Source organism: Pectinophora gossypiella, chromosome 18, assembly GCF_024362695.1.
Source record: "Pectinophora gossypiella chromosome 18, ilPecGoss1.1, whole genome shotgun sequence".
Lineage (NCBI taxonomy): Eukaryota > Metazoa > Arthropoda > Insecta > Lepidoptera > Gelechiidae > Pectinophora > Pectinophora gossypiella.
In genome coordinates this window covers 942023-958854 of record NC_065421.1, presented here as the reverse complement: position 1 = coordinate 958854, position 16832 = coordinate 942023, and the positions used below count along the sequence as shown (strand labels likewise).

The 16832-nt window shown below is 38.9% G+C and overlaps 1 protein-coding gene across 1 annotated transcript in view; it reads left to right on the top strand.

Annotated features, from left to right (window-relative positions):
* The window catches only part of LOC126375306 (thyroid transcription factor 1-like), a 54351-nt gene that overhangs the window by 17797 nt on the left and 19722 nt on the right, over nt 1-16832 (top strand). The window contains exon 3 of the mRNA XM_050022247.1: nt 12404-12552. Coding sequence (XP_049878204.1) covers nt 12404-12552 — 149 coding nt within the window. The remainder of the gene's footprint in view (nt 1-12403; nt 12553-16832) is intronic.

The window sequence follows — 16832 nt, the reverse complement described above, 5'->3', positions numbered from 1 at the left end:
AATAGAAAACGTTTATAATAAAAGGACGCCACACACACACAAAAAAGACAACAACATCATATCAAATCAACATCTAAAACAATTGCAAAAAAGCAAGACGGATGTTTGTCGAAATGATCATAAGGTGGTGGTGGACGTCCTGAGATAAAAGGGCCTCACTCAGCACAAGTCGCGCCGTGAACCACGACGCTGGTATTATGTGGACCCTGCTGGGTGAGGCACGGACGTCGTGTTCCATAAACATTATTCAAGCAACCGTCCGCCATTTACCTGTCACTCCGCAATTCTCTCTTCTCTCTCGCCCATTCCTCGCTCTCTCAGCTAATACACAAAGGTTAGATACCCAGTCCTAGAGTTATTCCTTGCCGTTTTATGGCCTGTCTACCCCCAAATACTCAGGAGCTCCAGTATTCAGCTTTCACTTTCCAAGTCGGAGTCGCGTCACTGTTCGCGAAATCCATTACACGTTGGTCAATATTGATTTTTCGACATCATCGTGACTGGGACGGCCGTGGTCAGTGATGTATTAAATTTATACATTTACACACATACATAAACTCATGCCTATTTCCCACCGGGGTAAGTAGATGCTATGGAATTCCATTTGCTTCCATCCTGGCATATTTCTCTTGCTTCCTCCACATTCATCAGTCGTTTCATTCACGCACGCCGGTGTAGAGTATCGAGATCGTACTGAACCTTTTCTAAGGACACCTCCAATTTGGTCACTGTACGTCCTCCTAGGTCTTATTATGCCAGCCCTACCACCAACCTTCGCTTTATATACTTACTGCTTTCGTAATTCTGTTACCTTCATCCGCTCTATGTGTCCAAACCAACTTAACATTCCCTTCTCAATTTTAAACACAATTTTTACATGTGGCTTTTTTAGAACCCTCCAAATATGGTACCAAATATACCGAGTATATTGAAAAAGATATATCTTTTTCAATGGTTACTACTTCCAGTTGTAAGTATGTAGTCGTTACATGCGCTATGTTAGGGGCCATTGGCGGCTCAATAATAACCCTGACACCAGGGTTACAGACTGCTGGGGAAACGGAATTAAAAGTATCGTCCTGTCGACGAATAGTCGAATAATAAGAGAATGGTTGCAGAATCTCTCATAATCCACACGTAAGAAGAGATCAATTTAAATTATCGACCATCTACTGCAATAGAGACCTGCGTTTATAATAATAATAATCTTTATTGCACAAACTTACAACAACACAATGACAATTATAGTTAAACAATAAAAACAAGTGCAATTACAAAAATACAGATAATAACATTGGTTAATTAAACAGGGGTCCCCGAACTAGGCTAAGCCTGTGTTTTGGGGAACCAATTAAATAGGAATTACAATTTATCCAAATTAGGCATCCTTTTTAATAAGACTTATTATTAATACAGTGGGTAAGTATAAGAAAAATATTTAGAAAAAGATGTACTTAAAGGAGAAACATAAAAAGAAAACTAAAAAAATAAAAATAACTATTCTATTTTAAAAGCTCTTCTGTTGATTCGTAATCTAAGGAAAGTAAGTAAGATTTTAAAGTTAATAACTTTTTGCTTCTATGGTGGTTTGAAGGCCCACTTTTGAGGACAGTTTCTCTTTTGGTTTACTGTTTTTCTTTTTCTTTTGTATGAAATCCAGGCCTACCAGATCCCTCCCTGTGCTAATCAGCAGTACGGTAGCCGTTGTGATTCGGAGCACGTTCGAGTGGCCAATTTCAAGCGGTTGATATTTTAGTACGTACTCAGCAAATACTTAATCTATTTGTTTTAGCAAGAGAATGTGTGAAAAATTGTAGAAAAGCGTAAACACTTGGACGCTAAGTGCTACCGTAGAGAGAATGAATATAAATCAGGCCTAATTTTGAATGAATTAGAATGGTTAGAGCGTTAGGCTCACGATCTGGAGGTCCGGGTTCGATTCCCGATGGGGACATTGTCGAAATCACTTTGTGAGACTGTCCTTTGTTTGGTAAGGACTTTTCAGGCTTGAATCACCTGATTGTCCGAAAAAGTAAGATGATTCCGTGCTTCGGAGGGCACGTTAAGCCGTTGGTCCCGGCTATTAGCCGTAAAAACACCTCCACCAACCCGCAGTGGAGCAGCGTGGTGGAGTATGCTCCATACCCCCTCCGGATGATTGAGGGGAGGCCTGTGCCCAGCAGTGGGACGTATATAGGCTGTTTATGTTATACTAAGTAATGTTCAAATCATGATATAAGAAGACCTGCGGGGTTAGCACCGCAAGCGTGCCACTCTTTCTCGCCTCGACATACGTCACCCGTCACTCTCTCACAGTACTGCACAGAAAGAGACAGATGATCTCTGTCGCGGCGAGAAAGAGTCGCGTGCTTACGGTGCTAAGCCCACAGGTATGCTCAATTCTATGATAATCCGCCATTGCTAGCCCATTGATGACGTAAGTGTTACCATTCAATTGGTATCTCTAACATTCCGAGGACCTAAATTTTATTATTGAAGATTAAGTGAATTACTGACTAATGTATTTAATTACTATTATTTGTCACATATATTAAAATGATTAAAACTGTACGTAAATCTTTAACTGAAAGTACAAAATTTCCTTGCAAAGTAAATTTAAAACATTGGACGTGGGTAATTTATTGTTTACGAAATGGCAACACAGGGTCGGATGACGTCAGCTGGGCTAACCTTGAAATGCTAGCTGTCAGTGTGTGGTGTGTGTGTGGGCTCTAAACCACTAAATTTGACGTCATGAGTATCGCGTGGTTTCTAGGATTTGATCCCGGTTAATAACAATAGGTTCGCCCCCATTAAATCCCCTAACACCGAACTAGCTTTATTTGCTGATGATACAGCCACTCGGGACACCGATACCGACCCCGCCGGCGTGGTGGACAACTTCCCTCAATCAATGCTTATCGCTATCGACCCGCCAGGGTCGATTCACTCTTTCAAATATTTTTCCTCTCAGACGACGCCCTGAGTCGAGGTTCGCGCCCAACTGGGGACCCTCAGGCCTGTTGTCTTAAACGTACCGGGTGAGAGCCTTCAGCGCTCCTCATTTGTCCGGCCAAGTAGTTAATGCCACCTGCGGCAAATCTACAATAAGTCACGTCAATAAAAAAAGACCCCCCATTATATGGGACCTAAACTTAACTGGCGAGAAGTCGGTGTACTGAAGGGTAAGCAAAGGTACAGTCATGAGCAATATAAAGTACCCACTTTAGGACTCTGTCGCACTAACATATTTGACATTTAGTGAGACTTACAGTTCATTTTGTCAAAAAAGTTAATGTGACATGGTACCAAAGTGTATACATATTAATGCTCATGACCATACATACATACACAAACAGGCTTGATACAGGCGTTATGTTGTTACGTCAAAATCGAATAAAATATTATTTTAGAGCATTTTCTTGCAATTAGAGAATAATTTAAAAGAAAAATAAATAACGTATGTATGACAGTATCATACCTGCACTTAAGTACTTAATGAAGTAACGATTAATGCAGAAGGCTTTTCGAAGATTTATACCGCTCACAGCAATATTTCATTAAGTATTTACATTACCTATTACGGAATATGTATGTCTCTATGATTATTTTTGTTTATACAATGCGACCTTTGGTGTTGACATGTTTCGAGTGTTTTTAGAGTAAATTGAAGGCAAATTGCATACTCTGTGCGCATGACATTTAGGTTATTAATAATATAATGATATGTCCTTGTGCAAGTACCTTTTACTTTGGAAGATCTAGGTCAGAAAAACAAACAACATGAAATGACAACTTTGAAGTACTTAGGTATGTGCCTTTAGGCATAATATACAGTATATACTCTGCAGAATTTCTAAAAAAAACTTTTAAATTATTTGGTCTATACTTTTGTTTGGATTAAATTATTTGGGCGGAAGGGAAGAGGGAAACCACTGCCCTATATGTCCCTAAAAAAGTAGCATGGAAAATGCTGCACCGACAAGAGCGTGGCTCTTAAATTGATGATGATGATGGTCTATACTTATAATTAAAATGATTTTGGGGTGATAAATTTCTGTAATTAATGTCATCGACACGAAAGAAAAAGAAGAATTAAGTAAGTAGAATCATTTCTTACTTTCTTCTTTTTCTTTTTTACTGCAGTTTCTTCTCATTTCTTCTCCTCAGCCATAATGCCTTGCGAAATGACGTAGATTTAAAAATGTTAAATTTAACTTCAACAATTTTATCTACTATAATTACTTTAAATAAATGATTCCGATTCACCATTTGCACTTATTTTCGTGACAGTTTTATAGTACCACAGATAATGACCGGGCTACTGTCTGTTGTCATTTGCACTCCGGCCCTCTGTCTGTCCCTCCGTAGCCCTCACTATCCCTCCGTAGCCCTCGCTGTCCCTCTCTGACCAATTTCACGCCATTCGCGATCATCAAACGCATGCAGCTTAACTTTACGACTGTTAACTGAGGGTCAACTAACCGCTGATTTAAGATAGTTTCACTTTCCAATTAAATGTTTGAATTCATTTTATTACTGGAAGGGAGTTTATTTTAAACATCCATAGCAGAGTCAATTTTGAAAAGTTCGTTTCCGACATTAACATATTAAGGCTAGGGTCGTTACGTGAGTCATGTCAGGAGCCTTTGGCGGCTCAATAGTAACCCTGACACCAGGGTTGATGAGGTTGGTAATTCACCTCACAACCCACACAAGAGAAGAAGGGTAAAGCCAATTATTCTTTACTACATCACGGAATTAAAAGATGTAAAATTTACTTTAAGAATTTTGCGAATAGGTCTTTACAAGAATAACCCATTTTGAGAATAGGTCGTTTTAAAAATAAGTCATTGTACGAATAGGTCCTTTTTTTAGGGATAAGGCGTTTTGCGAATACGTCCTTTGTCTACTAAACCCATAAAATTAGCTTAGGTACTTACTTTACCTAGATCGTTACCACAAAATAGCTTTTAACACTACAAAGAAATTCGCCAAAAATATGTGTGAAAGTGACACCCGGTATCCCTCCCATGTCACTCTGGATAGCGATATAATTTATATTTAGATTGAAGGGACAGTGCCCGGTTCAATTACCGACTGTTTGTTGTCAAAATATATGCCATTCTTCACCCCACTGGCGAAGTGAGAGCGAGCCGTGTCCGTATAATATTATCCTTTTCCTGTGGAATCTTTCGATATTTGAAATGTACTTATTTAAAAAAAAATACCGTAAAACGGGGTGAATAGAAACAACCTAGAACTTTGAGACGCTTGTCCATTACTTAAACAAATAGTAATGATAGGGTAGAATTTAGTGAACCTTGAGTCTCACCTTCTTTTATTATTTCAAATCATCTTAAACCATATACTAGTACCTTCAAATAAAGTTTTTGCAAATAAATGTTGTAATTTAAGAAAAATACAAAACTCTTTGACAAATTAGTATCTATCTGTATATTATCCGAAAAATGTTGCCAATAACTTTTTCGTTTTTGTTTCTCGTCACCCCGCCGTTTAGTCACTCCGTTTTACGGTATTAGAGGTAACAGTAATAATACAAGAACATCAAAAAATTAAACTTACACAAAATGAGATAGCAGAACGTCCTCAATAAATGAACCGTACTCAGTATAAGCCACAACTGTACGTGTGGTGTATAATATAGTATACATTTGAACAAAGACAATCATTTATTATTTAAGTAGTTACAGTTAAAAATAGCAAAGATAAAATGTATAAAATAAAAACAAATTAATTCATCAATACGCTATTTTTCCGAAAAAAAAGCAATAATTTATATAGTTAGGTAAGCACATAGCTATTTTTCCATGGTTATACAGGTTGTGAGAAGCTGCAGTTTTAGACTTTTAGGCGCGGATGAGACGTTCGCCAAAAAATATAATAATATTTATGTAATGACGATTCAAAGTGTATCTGTTATCAACTGAATAAAGACATTTTTCAGTTTGAGTATAGCTGGGTACTTACTTAAGTAAGGACTGTTAAAGTAAAAACCTCACCTTCTTGCTCTAGTAAGTACTTACTTTTGTCGGTGTAGCATTCTCCATTCTTGTCTATCAAAGGCCAATTCCTTCACTTCCTTATAAGACACGACGTTCACCTTCTCTTTTATCTGTTCCATGTAAGCTCTTTTTGGTCTTCCCCTTCCTCTCATTCCTTCTATGAAGTACGTGCTTAATAAAGTAAAAGTCAATGACAACTTCTATTCCAGAAACTGCCCTCTTATAACCTCCGCAAACGTCTGTTAACGTTGTTTGCAAACATTCTTTCACGCGTCATTTAACAGAATAATCTGCATCAATCCAGTTCAACCACCCATACCTCCATTCAATGCTACTTTTCAATTAGATCCAAATAAAGATGCGATGCGATAACAAAATGGCCGACCATTGACATTGACAAAGGACCATAGAGTAAAAACTTTTGCGTTACGCGGCAAAAAACATAGACGATTAAAATCGTTTTTCGATGGCACAGATAATGTATAATACAGCCAAACACGGGCCGTCGCACAATGGCAACGTAAGTAAGAGAATGGGGAGTAATATTTTATTGAAAGACCCTTTTCGTTGAGTGTTGTGTAAATAGGACGGCGGACGAAGTAATGTGTGGAATATTGAACGTAACTGCTGACGATGGATTCTGATGAGATTTTTGAATTTATGTCAATAGAGTTTCGCAATAGAAGCGACATTTTAATAATGCGAAGTGTTCACATAGCTACACATTTTAAATTTCGAAGAAGAAGACTTACTTACCTACTTACATTATTTTTGACTCCAAATATGAAACTATTATTATGTTCCGACATTCCTTAACACAAATTAACAGCTTTTGTTAAGTGCGAACAAGGGAAATATTGAAATTGTCTTCTTGATTTACAAATCTGGTTTAATTTGCAATTATTTGTATTTGTACAATTTTTAGATGGATGTCGGTTGAGTGCGGTGAGTTGAATGTGTGGACAGTGAATCGTGTGTGAATGCGATTGGTTCGCGTGTATGACGTGGTATGTGACGCGTATGAGCAAGTACCGTGTATGACTCGATACATAGCTGTAGGTATCTATTACCTACTTGTTGCTACTAGTCGATGTTGCGTCGACAGCTTTTATACCTGGATTAATAAAACTGTGATATTTGGCGGGAACGGTAAATAAGACCACGTCTTGACAGTTGAAGCGTATATTAGCGACTGAGCACACTTAACAATTACCGTCAACATTTTGTATATAAAAGTTATCAATCAATCAATAATACTTTATTGCACGACGACATATACAAAGGACATAAACATACGAATAAAAACATAAGTACAATAGGCGGTCTTATTGCTAAATAGCAATTTCTGCCAGGCAACCTAATATACTACCACCCCCTACCGACTTATATCTACCTACACTACACTTTCCTTACGATAATGTTTCCTACATAATAATAAAACTGTCTTAAGGGGCCTCTACGTGTTGGCTTCGGCCCCACGCACGCCTTCCAAAAGTCCGGGACTCCGTAGGCCCGACATATGGAAACGATATACAAATAATAATAATAAAGTTTATTTAGGTAAAACCTACGACACACGTATACATTTATAACATTAAAATATACACACATTAATATTTAGTTTGAAAACATAAAGGTATATGGGTGCCGCTCACCAAAAAAGGCCAGGGTTCAGTAAAATTCCATCACACATCTATGTTAATTGAACGTAACGTTCATCATTGGCCCAGTTGTGACGTCATCTCAAATCGAGGCTGATCGATCCGAGAGGACACGTCGTCGACCTCTCCATTGCTAGATTACTGTCACTTATTGTTTTGGCAACTTCCTCTGTCATTGTACGACCTCGTTTTGTTCATTTCGTCGTCCAAGGTACCCCTTCTCGTCTGTGCTACTCTTCTGTTTAAAAATTTACTTCTATTTATCCGACTATATCATATTGTATTAGGCTATTTGTATGTATGTTTATGTACGTGTGTGTAAATATATGTGTGTATGTGTGTACTGGGTGTTAGTGACCGTAACGAATACCGAGGGGGATGATTCAGACCATAATTCTGAGTTAAAATCAAGTGGAATTTTCCGTCGCAAAATTCATGATTATTTTTATTTATTTTATTTTTTTTCAATTCTATACTTTTGCGATCGAAAATTCCACTTGATATTAACTCAGGATAATGAGCTAAATCAGCCCCTTTAGTATTCGTTACGATGTCACTCACACCCCGTACAAGTACATACAAGTAGCCATACAAGTACGTATGGTTGGCCTTCTGGTCTTCTTATTCCATGAATGTATGTATACAGGGTGCTAATGACACCATAACGAATACAGAGGGGGATGATTCAGACCATGATTCTGAGTTGATATTAAGTGGAATTTCCTGTCGGAAAATTTATGAAAATTTTTGTGTTTTTTAAATTATTTTCCATTCCATACTTTTGAATCATATCCCTAAAAGTTTTCGTTACGATGTCACTAACACCCTGTATATTTGTGTATATATTTTTATTTACGGTATTTTTTAGTTATGTTGGTACGAGTATAATTGTATGTTTATTGCACCATCCCGTGCTCCAATGCATAAATTTCTTTCACCCGAGACGTAACAATGACTGATTGTTTTCTTTCGGTGGTAATTGAGAATGTAATGTTTAATGTTCTGGCTTATTTTCTATGTAATTTATTTTTGGTTTTAGTAAGGGATGGATATATCGTGGCCATATCATAGAATTGATCATTTCATGAAATGATCGACCATTTCATGAAATGGTCGTATTTCATGAAATAGAACAACATTCGTTGGCCACATCATGATGTGGTTTGGCCAGATCAATGAACACAAAACGTTTAACGATATGACCAACTAAATGCATGATTACTTCATGATATGGCCAAACCTTAGCGATCATATCGTAAAATAGTAACATTATCCACCGGTAGTGGCGCTGGTGTCGCTTTGTTTTTGTTTTGCATAATGGCGGCGGACAATAATTATTCTTGTGTGAACGCGAATAATACGAATAATAATGAGCAAATACAAGATAAAAGTGCACCAGTTTATTGCAGCATCCCGTGCTCCAATGCATAAATTTCTTTCACCCTAAGGTTGCCTGGCAAAAATTGCTGTTTAGCAACAAGGCCGCCTATTGTTCTTATTTTTATTCGTATGTTTATGTCGTTGGGCAAAAAAGTATTGATTGATTGGTCGACTGCGGTGAAGAATGTGTTTTTTGACCGCTATGTACGTACGTTATGTCTGTATGTACGACTGTTTCCTCCTAACTTCTAAACTCTCTCTCTCTCTCTTTATTTAAGAGCTGCGCTCTTGTCGGTGGAGTAGTCGCCATTCCTCTCTTCTTCCCGCCAAATCCTTCACCTCCTGATACGACACGACCTGCACCTTCTCTTTTATTTGTTTCATGAATGTTCTCCTAGGTCTACCCCTTCCTCTCTTCCCTTCAATTTTTCCTTCTATGATGTTACCTACTGAATGAAGATATTTTTGAATTTGAATTTGAATCAACCCTGGTGTCAGGGTTATTTAGCCGCCAAAGGTCCCTGACATGACTCATGTAACGATTACGTACTAAAAAATAAAAATGTTATTTTTATTGAAATAATATAATTACTTATATACTTACCATTTTAATTGCATACCATCCATTCCATTTCCATTTTACTTTAATTGGATACCATTTTTATTACGAATAAATGATTATGAATTATGAATATATAATCACTAACTGTACTGAACTACTTCTGTTTAATAGTATGTATGTATGTAAAAATCATAAGATAAAACAGTGTTGTATGTCCCACTACTAGGCACATGCCGCCCCTCATCGACTGGAGAAGCCATGGAGCATACTCCACCACGTTGCTCCCCCGCGGATTGGTGGAGATGTACGTAAACCAACCTTTTAACTAAGCGAAACTTTTATTCATTACATCCTTTTTTTTTTGTTTTTTTTTTGAAGTTAAATACTTGGCCGGAATTCCTTATCTAAATTCGACGACGCCTATGGCGCGTTAGTCCAAACCAGAGAATCCGGGTTCGAGTCCCGGACGGGTCTTTTCTCAAGACTCGGGTCTGGTTGATTCTCTACCAACCCGCAGTGGAGCAGCGTGGTGGTGTACCTATGTTCCGGTCCCAGCAGTGGAACGTTTATTTTTTTTAAATTATACAGCATCCCGCCTGTTTCCCCGAAGGGGTAGGCAAATGAGTCTATTATATACACCCACTGATCCCTCGGCAGCTATGTTAACATCTCATATAATAGGGACACAAATCCTGAAAACCACGCGACATCAATAATCTATTTTTAGATAAAAAAGAATCGATCGACCTAGTATCGACTGATACGTCACTATGCTAATGAACGTCACAGCACTAGCTGACGTACAGTCATGAGCAATATAATGTACCCACTTTAGGACTCTGTCGCACTAACATATTTGACATGTAGTGAGACTTACAGTTCAATTCGTCAAATAGTTAATGTGACATGGTACCAAAGTGTATACATAATTATTAATGCGTGTACCCTACTTTGACAGATCTACTTAATAATTTTCACCACCGGTTGCTATACAACCATAAAGTTGAAATATAATCTCTAATAGGGTAGTTTCCAACTAGTCAAATCAGTTAGGTACTTTTTACTAAACGTCAAAACCCGAAATTACTATGGAATTTTTATAAAAAAGCAACCTGTAACGTCATAGAAAAACGTGACAAAATGTCGCACTTATTATTACATTTTTCTTTAATAAAATTCATAAATCTGTAATGGACCGGCCTCCCTGGTCCAGTGGTTGAGCATTAGGCTCACGATCCCGGAGGTCCCGGGTTCGAATCCCAGTGGGGAAATATCACAAAAATTACTTTGTGATCCCTAGTTGGGTTAGGACATTACAGGCTGATCACCTGATTGTCCGAAAGTAAGATGATCCGTGCTTTGGAAGGCACGTTACATTTTTGTGACATGTCCCCACCGAGATTCGAACCGGGGGCCTCCGGATCGTGAGCCTAAAGCTCAACCACTGGACCATGGAGGTTACGTTACTTTTAAGCTAGTGTTGATGTTAGTGTTATGTCAACTGCAAACAGTTCAATTTTGATTGCAAATAAAAGAACTGTGAATCATAACTTTGTAAGACAATGCCGTGGTAGCTCAGTTGGTAGAACGCTTGCCTCTCACTTTGAGGTCGCAGGTTCGAATCCAGCACAGGCCTAAACCAATGATTGTCGAATTTGTTTTCTAATTCATGTTTGGATCATAAATCATTATCACTTGCTCAGCGGTGAAGGAAAGTATCGTGAGGAGATAACCGTATTGGCTGGTTTACCCTTCGCGGATTGGAAGGTCAGACAGGCAGTCGCTGTAAAAAACCGGACCTGTCAAATCGTCAGGTTAGGTAAGCGGACCATGTGAATAACGGGATAATGCTAGGGGAATGATGGAACTTTGTTAGACAATGTACATTTGACAAGTGTACTCAAATGTTTGTATTATGTAACTGACCAACTTGTACACCATCATAGTATGCAAATAAAGAATATTGAATATTTAATATAATGCGTTTTGTACTAGATATCGCAACAAACATTACATATAAGCTTCGTCCCGTTTAGCTACTCTGAGCATATTTATTTATTTATTATTATAAGTTCTTATAGCTAATTTAAACCACTATCCAAAACAGATACAAGAGAGCGTGTTAACGCGATACTTCTTTTTTAATGCAGTGTTACAGTAGCAACCCAAAAAGACCGAAGCATGTGATGTCTTGGGCTCTATAGTCTGTCTTGGGGTCTAGTTTAAAACAACTGTTTTGTACTTACCTATTTTGTGAGCCTTAAACAATGAAGATTATTCTGGAATACAAAACATACTTACTAATCTAGTGTGACTGTTTTAAAAAGACGGACTTACTTATATAAAGAACAAAAAAGTAGTATGTACTTACTTAAATGATTTTTGTTTATATACCACTCACTCGTGCTCAGGGAACCACACAAAGAGAAAATTAAATGGGTTTAGAACCCGTCCGAGTTAAAAAAAAATCTCGATTTAATTTTCTCTTTGGTCCTAAAGTCCGGATAGCATTGTAACAGCTGGGTGACCACGATTTCGCTATTTTGTGACATTATCTACGCATCGAGTATCAAGCCCGATGAATTTATTTATTTTATCTAATAATTACAACTACAAGTTACCATACAGGCATATACCCAAGGTGGTAACTTAGACACATTATTAAATTGGATGTAAGAAGCCTTAAAGACCTTGTAACTCAGTCCAGTTTTAATTTAAACCGGCCCTATAATAGTTGGTAACTCGAAGTGTGCGTATCTGAGCGGCTGCTTTAGTTTCCAGGCTGATGACGTCGACGTCGACGGGGATGGGCCACGTCAACAACATGGGCGGGCTGGCCGCGTGCGCAGGGCCCGATGCCAAGCCTATGCAGTTCCCACTAGCGCAGCGGCGGAAGCGGAGAGTGCTCTTTACGCAAGCGCAGGTGAGTTACAATACAAAATAAAATATGAAAGAATTTAAGCATGATTTAACTAAATGGTTATTACATATGTGTTTTTATAGTGACAACGAATTCTTTAACTATAGGAATAAGTCTTAATTATAATATAATTAAGTACTTATATAAATAAAATCCGACAGAGGGATTGTGTCCTCTAACATGATGGACTAATGTTATGGGCGATAGGCTGATCCCTTATCACCATAAGGTTTATCATATCGCTTACGACATCGTATCAACAGTGGCTGCAAGTTGTCTTTGATAACTTGTGGCTCTGCCCACCCGATTAGGGATTACGGGCGTGAGGTTATGTATGTAAGTAAGTATATAAATATTTGTACACCTGCTTGCAGGTTGAATACATGCACTGATTTACTTAGAATAAGATCTTTAACTTTGTGTTCTTGCAAATTAATGATTGATTATGATTAAATAACATAAACAAATATTATCCATACAGAAAATACCAAACAGAAGAGTCAAAAAACCAAATTCATCATCTCCCTAGCGCATTTTAACAACATGTAAAATACCTAAAGGTATATTAAGTGGTTGAGTGTTGGGCTTACGATCCAGAGGTCCCGGGGTCAAATCCTTGTGTGTAATAATGTGGGGACATACTTGTGTGTACATAAACTGCCTATATACGTCCCACTGCTGGGCACAGGCCTCCCCTCAATCAACCGGAGGGGGTAACAGCCAGCAGGGATTCTAGTTGTTAGAGCGTTTGCTCACGATCTGGAGGTCCGGGTTCGATTCCCGATGGGGGCATTGTCGAAATCACTTTGTGAGACTGTCCTTTGTTTGGTAAGGACTTTTCAGGCTTGAATCACAGGTGATTGTCCGAAAAAGTAAGATGATTACGTGCTTCGGCACGTGAAGCCGTTGCGCGTTGGTCCCGGCTATTACCCGTAAAAACACTTCCACCAACCCGCAGTGGAGCAGCGTGGTGGAGTATGCTCCATACCCCCTCCGGTTGACTTGTGTGTAATAAATAATAAATTTCACAAAAATCATTTTGTGAGCTCCGGTTTGGTTAGGATCCCCCGACTGTCCGAAAGTAAAGAGATTCGCTGTAGCGGGAATCGCCGTTTGGAGAGTCACTGTCAACGCCATAATTCCTTCTATTTCCAATAGTTTTTTTTTCCTTTTGCCCATTTGAGGATCAGGCTAAGATCATAAGACCATGCTGCCTAGTCCTATTTCCAATAGTGTTACCGAGTAGTGTTACCAGTTGAATTTATTTATTTATTTCAAATCAGGAAACAAACAGCTTAAATAACAATTTATAAAATGCAAATAGTTTGTACATTAGCCAATGAAGTCTCGACTTATAATTAATATATGCATCACTGAGAAGTAGACAGAAGTAATAAATTAATAATTAACAATAACTAAGTAATACTAAAAAGAAAAGAAAAGTTGACGTTACTCGTACTTACATCTGTTTTAACGCTTTTAGGGCAGATACTTTATTGTACTTAAGATGAAATATGTCAATGCTATTGAATTACTTGAGGAGCTCGTTGGCGCAGCGGTAAACGCGCTCGGTCTGCGATTGTTGAAGTTAAGCAACTTTCGCAAAGGCCGGTCATAGGATGGTGACCACAAAAAAAAGTTTCCATCTCGAGCTCCTCCGTGCTTCGGAAGGCACGTTAAGCCGTTGGTCCCGGCTGCATTAGCAGTCGTTAATAATCATCAATCCGCACTGGTTTAAGGCCCGATCTCCCTATCCATCCATAGGGAAGGCCCGTGCCCCAGCAGTGGGGACGATAATGGGCTGATGATGATGATGATTGAATTACTACTTACTGATGTCAGTACATAGTCGTTACATGAGCCATGGCAGCTCAATAATAACCCTAACGCCAGGGTTGACGAGATTGGTAATCCACTTTACAACCCACACGATAGAAGAAGAGTGGATACTAACACCCTTGCTATTGCTGTTGCAACCCACAGTAGAGCAGCGTGGTGGAGTATACCTTCTATGGTTGAGGAGAGGTCTGTGCTCAGCAGTGGGACGTATAAGGTGCCTTCTGAAACACCGAATCATTTATTTCGGAAAAAAAAATATATACTTAAGTAAAATGGTCGTAACAGAGGCTGCGGTTGTTAGTGGAGGAAAATTGGTTCTTTTTTCAACATTCGGGTAACCCAAGGTTATAGGTTAAGCACATTTTCGTAGCATTTTTTAACGTGCAGAATTTACCCCCGCGAGGGTCGTATTTGCCCCTCGGATCCTGAGGGATATTTGTCGATCATTTTACAAATAAATACAGAAGGGGACCTGGGATAATTCGTGTAAGGGTGGCTGTGTTCTACCCGCTTAGGTATATCTACTCAGTACTTAGGCGATTCTCACAAGACGCTGATGCAGACGATATTGGAGGTGAAGCGGTCGCATCGACTTGTATTACAACACGGATACTTCATACAAAACACCTCTTTTTAACAGGCTGTTGTCTTAAACGTTATACCGGGTGAGAAGCCTTCAGCGCTCCCCATTTGTCCGGCCAAGTAGTCAATACCATCTGCGGCAAATCTACAACAAGTCACGTCAAAAAAAAAGAATCGTCAGTGTGTTAGGCATTAGTGGATGCGCAGTCCCTTTATTGGAAATTAGGCGAAACTTTTACAGCAGTTTCGGTTATGGTTTCGTATAGTTTTTTTTTATTTCGGATTACCGATGTTTCGCTTACGGATCTCCGTTGCATCGCATACAGCTAACCTAAGCGAGGGGAGAATCGAGATCGCGTTAGTGGCGAGTTTATAGCGTAGGGCGGTGCCATGGCGACAGAGATAATTATCGCATCAAAAAGGTAACCGTTTGCAGGTCGTTGACGGGATTTTTCTGTTGCCAAATATATTGAAGGTGTACAGGGAAGCTGAACATTGAGAGATATATTTACTATGTATTAGTATTAGTCATCATCATCAGCCCATTAACGTCCCCACTGCTGGGGCACGGACCTTCCCTATGGATGGATAGGGAGATCGGGCCTTAAACCATCACGCGGGCCCAGTGCGGATTGATGGTTATTAACGACTGCTAAAATGCAGCCGGGACCAAAGGCTTAACGTGCCTTCCGAAGCACGGAGGAGCTCGAGATGAAACTTTTTATTTTTGTAGTCACCCATCCTATGACCGGCCTTTGCGAAAGTTGCTTAACTTCTACAATGCAGACCGAGCGCGTGAACCGCTGCGCCACCGAGCTCCTCAATAAGTGTATGTATGTATTAGAATTTACGTAGTATTATTCCTTATTCTATGGTATTAGGCCCGATATCGACCCCGCCGGCGTGGTCGACGATTTCCCTCAATCAGCGCTTATCGCTGTCAAGCCGCTAGGGTCGATAAATTCTTTCAAATATTTTTTCCTCTCAGACGACGCCCTGAGCCGAGGTTCGCGCCCAACTGGGCACCCTCAGGCCTGTTGTCTTAAACGTTGTACCGGGTGAGAGCCTTCAGCGCTCCCCATTTGTCCGGCCAAGTAGTTAATGCCATCTGCGGCAAATCTACAATAAGTGACTTAAAAAAAACATGTCACGCACATAACGAGGGACCTTCCACTCTACGTTCTCCAAAAACAATATAAGTATTTATTTATTTAGATATCCAACAGCATTAACAATAGTCGTTTACTTATATAATACATGTACAAAATTTCTTCGCCAATAGGTAACAGGATATCATAACATGCAAAATGAACCGTGTTAGCGTGTGTGTGTGTGTGTGTGTGTGTGTGTATGTGTGTAGTGCGATGTAATGTGTGATAATTACTTACTTATATAGATGGCGCTGTAAAGATTTTACGTAATAATTATTTATTTTCTCATTACTCGGGTATGTAATTATTCAAAAATATAATTGCAGAGGCTTGTATAACAATAATTATTGCTTGTTATTTGGATCGGCTTGTATAGAATTGTGTTTTTTTTATTAAATAGAAAAACAACCTTAAATCTAATAACAATTTACTGTCCACCAAAATGGAGGGCAATTTGAACGTGGACTAGCCATCGTCACTGGCGTGACGTACTAAGAAGTATTATTATCCAAAGTGTGTTGCTACCTACTTATATTGCTTTTCTTTATTTTGATTAGAATAATAATGGTTTGAAGATGTATTGTGCCTAGGTGTAATAACAAGGGTTATTTATATATGTTACGGCTAATACCCGAAGTGCGGCTACACCTAGTTTTAGCCGGTTAAACCTAGTACGAGCCGATTGTTTTCGGGTAAAACTAGGTCTATCCG